Consider the following 2,147-nt stretch of genomic DNA (forward strand, 5'->3'; position numbering starts at 1 on the left):
TTATACCCAAAATGTAGGTTGTGAGTTCCTGGGCACTGGGCAAGAGGTGGTACTAATCTGGCTACTTCTGCCTACATTATCATAGTTCTTTCTTTAAAACTAATCTGGAAATATGGTGATCTATTTTGTGAGCCATTGTCACTAGCTTTAAAATGCCTAAGAATTAATTTAATTAATTTAGATAAGGGTGAGAATCAGACAAAATAGATTACCCTTTGTGGAAAGAAAACTGGGTGCTGAATACTTCATGTAAGAGAAAAAGAAAAATCATCAGATGAATGTATTTTTAGAGGGAAAATTATGAATTACTATATTAAGCAGCTGCTGAAAACAGTAATATGTTTAGTGAATTATCCTGAAATCTCTTAACATTGCACCATTGCTTAACTTAAAGTTTCTTAAAAGATGGTTCCTAACCAAAGGTGATTTCTGTCCCACGAGGGACATTTGGCAATGTCGGAAGACATTTTTGATTGTCACAACTTGGGGATGGGTGGGGAAGTGCTACTGTCATCTGTTGGATCAGTAACAGAGACACACCCAAACATCTTACAACGTACAGGGCAGCCCCACCCCCAAAAGAATTATCCAGTGGAATTATGTCAAATATGTCCGGCCCATATGTCAATAGGGCCAAGGTTGAGAAGCCCAGTCCTAGTTCTCTTCTTTCTCCCTGAGAGTATATGTCCACTCTGAATGCCCAAAAGATTCCAAGTAATTATTACATTTTTCCTCTTTCTCTCTTAGGAGCTCAAGTCACCGCCACGGATTTGCCTGATGTCCTAGGAAACCTTCAACACAACCTTTTAAAGAATACACTAGCACACACAGCACATCTGCCTGAAGTGAAAGAGCTGGTGTGGGGAGAAGGCCTGGAACAGAACTTCCCCAAGTCGACTTTCTATTATGACTACGTTCTGGCCTCCGATGTGGTCTACCACCACTACTGCCTGGACAAGCTGCTCTCCACCATGGCGCACCTCTGCCAGCCAGGGACTGTGTTGCTTTGGGCAAATAAGTTCAGGTTCAGCACTGACTATGAATTTCTAGACAAATTCAAGCAAGTTTTTGATACAACGTTCTTGGCTGAATTTCCAGAGTCGTCAGTTAAAATTTTTAAAGGAACACTAAAATGGGACTAAATGAAACAAATTGCCATTAGAAAACTTAGTGTGTGTTTTGAGCAGTGTTAGAAATGGTATTGTCAAGAAAACACTTATAAGATTGAGAAGGTGGTGCATAAAAAGATCTTGTACACGCAGAACTTAATACTACAGCAGCTATCTAAAATCACCTATTTAAGGTTATCTGGTTAATCTAAACATCTGTAAAGAATAATGTGAAAATATAAAAATAGCTTTGCTGGCTCCCAGAAGTCTCAACTAAATGTTCAGTAAATTTTACATGAATAAATTAATAAACAAGTTTTAGTATAATTTATTACAAACTTACTTGTTTCTCTCAATTCATTCTCCTCATTCGTGCTGCATATTTAAAAAGAACGCAGTAGATTTTATATTTTCTGGCTTTTTCTACAGAAGTTGGCAGCCACTGTACTATAATGTAAGCTAACTTGATTATTCTCCTACTATGACTGCAACTAATTTTGGTTTCCTGTAATTCTTATTGATGGACATTTTTTCCTTTGGGTTACAGCGAAACAGGACTGCAGCACATCTAAAGAACAAGGAGTGGGAGAAGGCACATTCATGGGACAAATGTGTTTCAACTGCATTTCTCATTATGGAGCTCCTTTCCTCTACATCTGGTTCTCTCTGCAGGTCCCAAGAGAAATGAAGGGGGGACACTATACTATGAGTAAGCAGTTGTACACCACAAATAAAAAGAAAAGCAAGTGTCTTTATGTATGTTGCTCACTTCGTCTGGAAAGCCCTTTTTGGTCACGTCTATCGACTTAATCCTCATTCCCACAGTCTTAAGAAAGCCTGACCTAAATTCTCAAATCAAAGGTGGCTGCACTGTGTATCTCACAGCACTGTATCTGTACTTCCGTTCTACTTACTCCAGTCTACTTCAGAGACAAGTCCAGATCCGCAGGCCCCGACTAGATATCAGTTTCCTGAGTGTATTTAGGGTTTATGGTGTCCTGCATACAGTAGAGTTCCAATTAACATAGGATTAACTGA

At 39.0% G+C, this 2,147-nt stretch overlaps 1 protein-coding gene across 1 annotated transcript; it reads left to right on the forward strand.

Moving 5' to 3' along the window:
- The first annotated feature begins 683 nt into the window (after positions 1 to 683).
- Positions 684 to 1,447, forward strand: LOC102768509 (protein-lysine methyltransferase METTL21C-like). Its single transcript, XM_006777793.2, has one exon. The coding sequence runs from the start codon at positions 684 to 686 to the stop codon at positions 1,140 to 1,142; it is 459 nt and encodes a 152-aa protein (XP_006777856.1). The 3' UTR covers positions 1,143 to 1,447.
- Positions 1,448 to 2,147: the final 700 nt, after the last annotated feature.

The sequence above is a fragment of the Myotis davidii genome, unplaced genomic scaffold (assembly GCF_000327345.1).
Source record: "Myotis davidii unplaced genomic scaffold, ASM32734v1 C64346134, whole genome shotgun sequence".
Lineage (NCBI taxonomy): Eukaryota > Metazoa > Chordata > Mammalia > Chiroptera > Vespertilionidae > Myotis > Myotis davidii.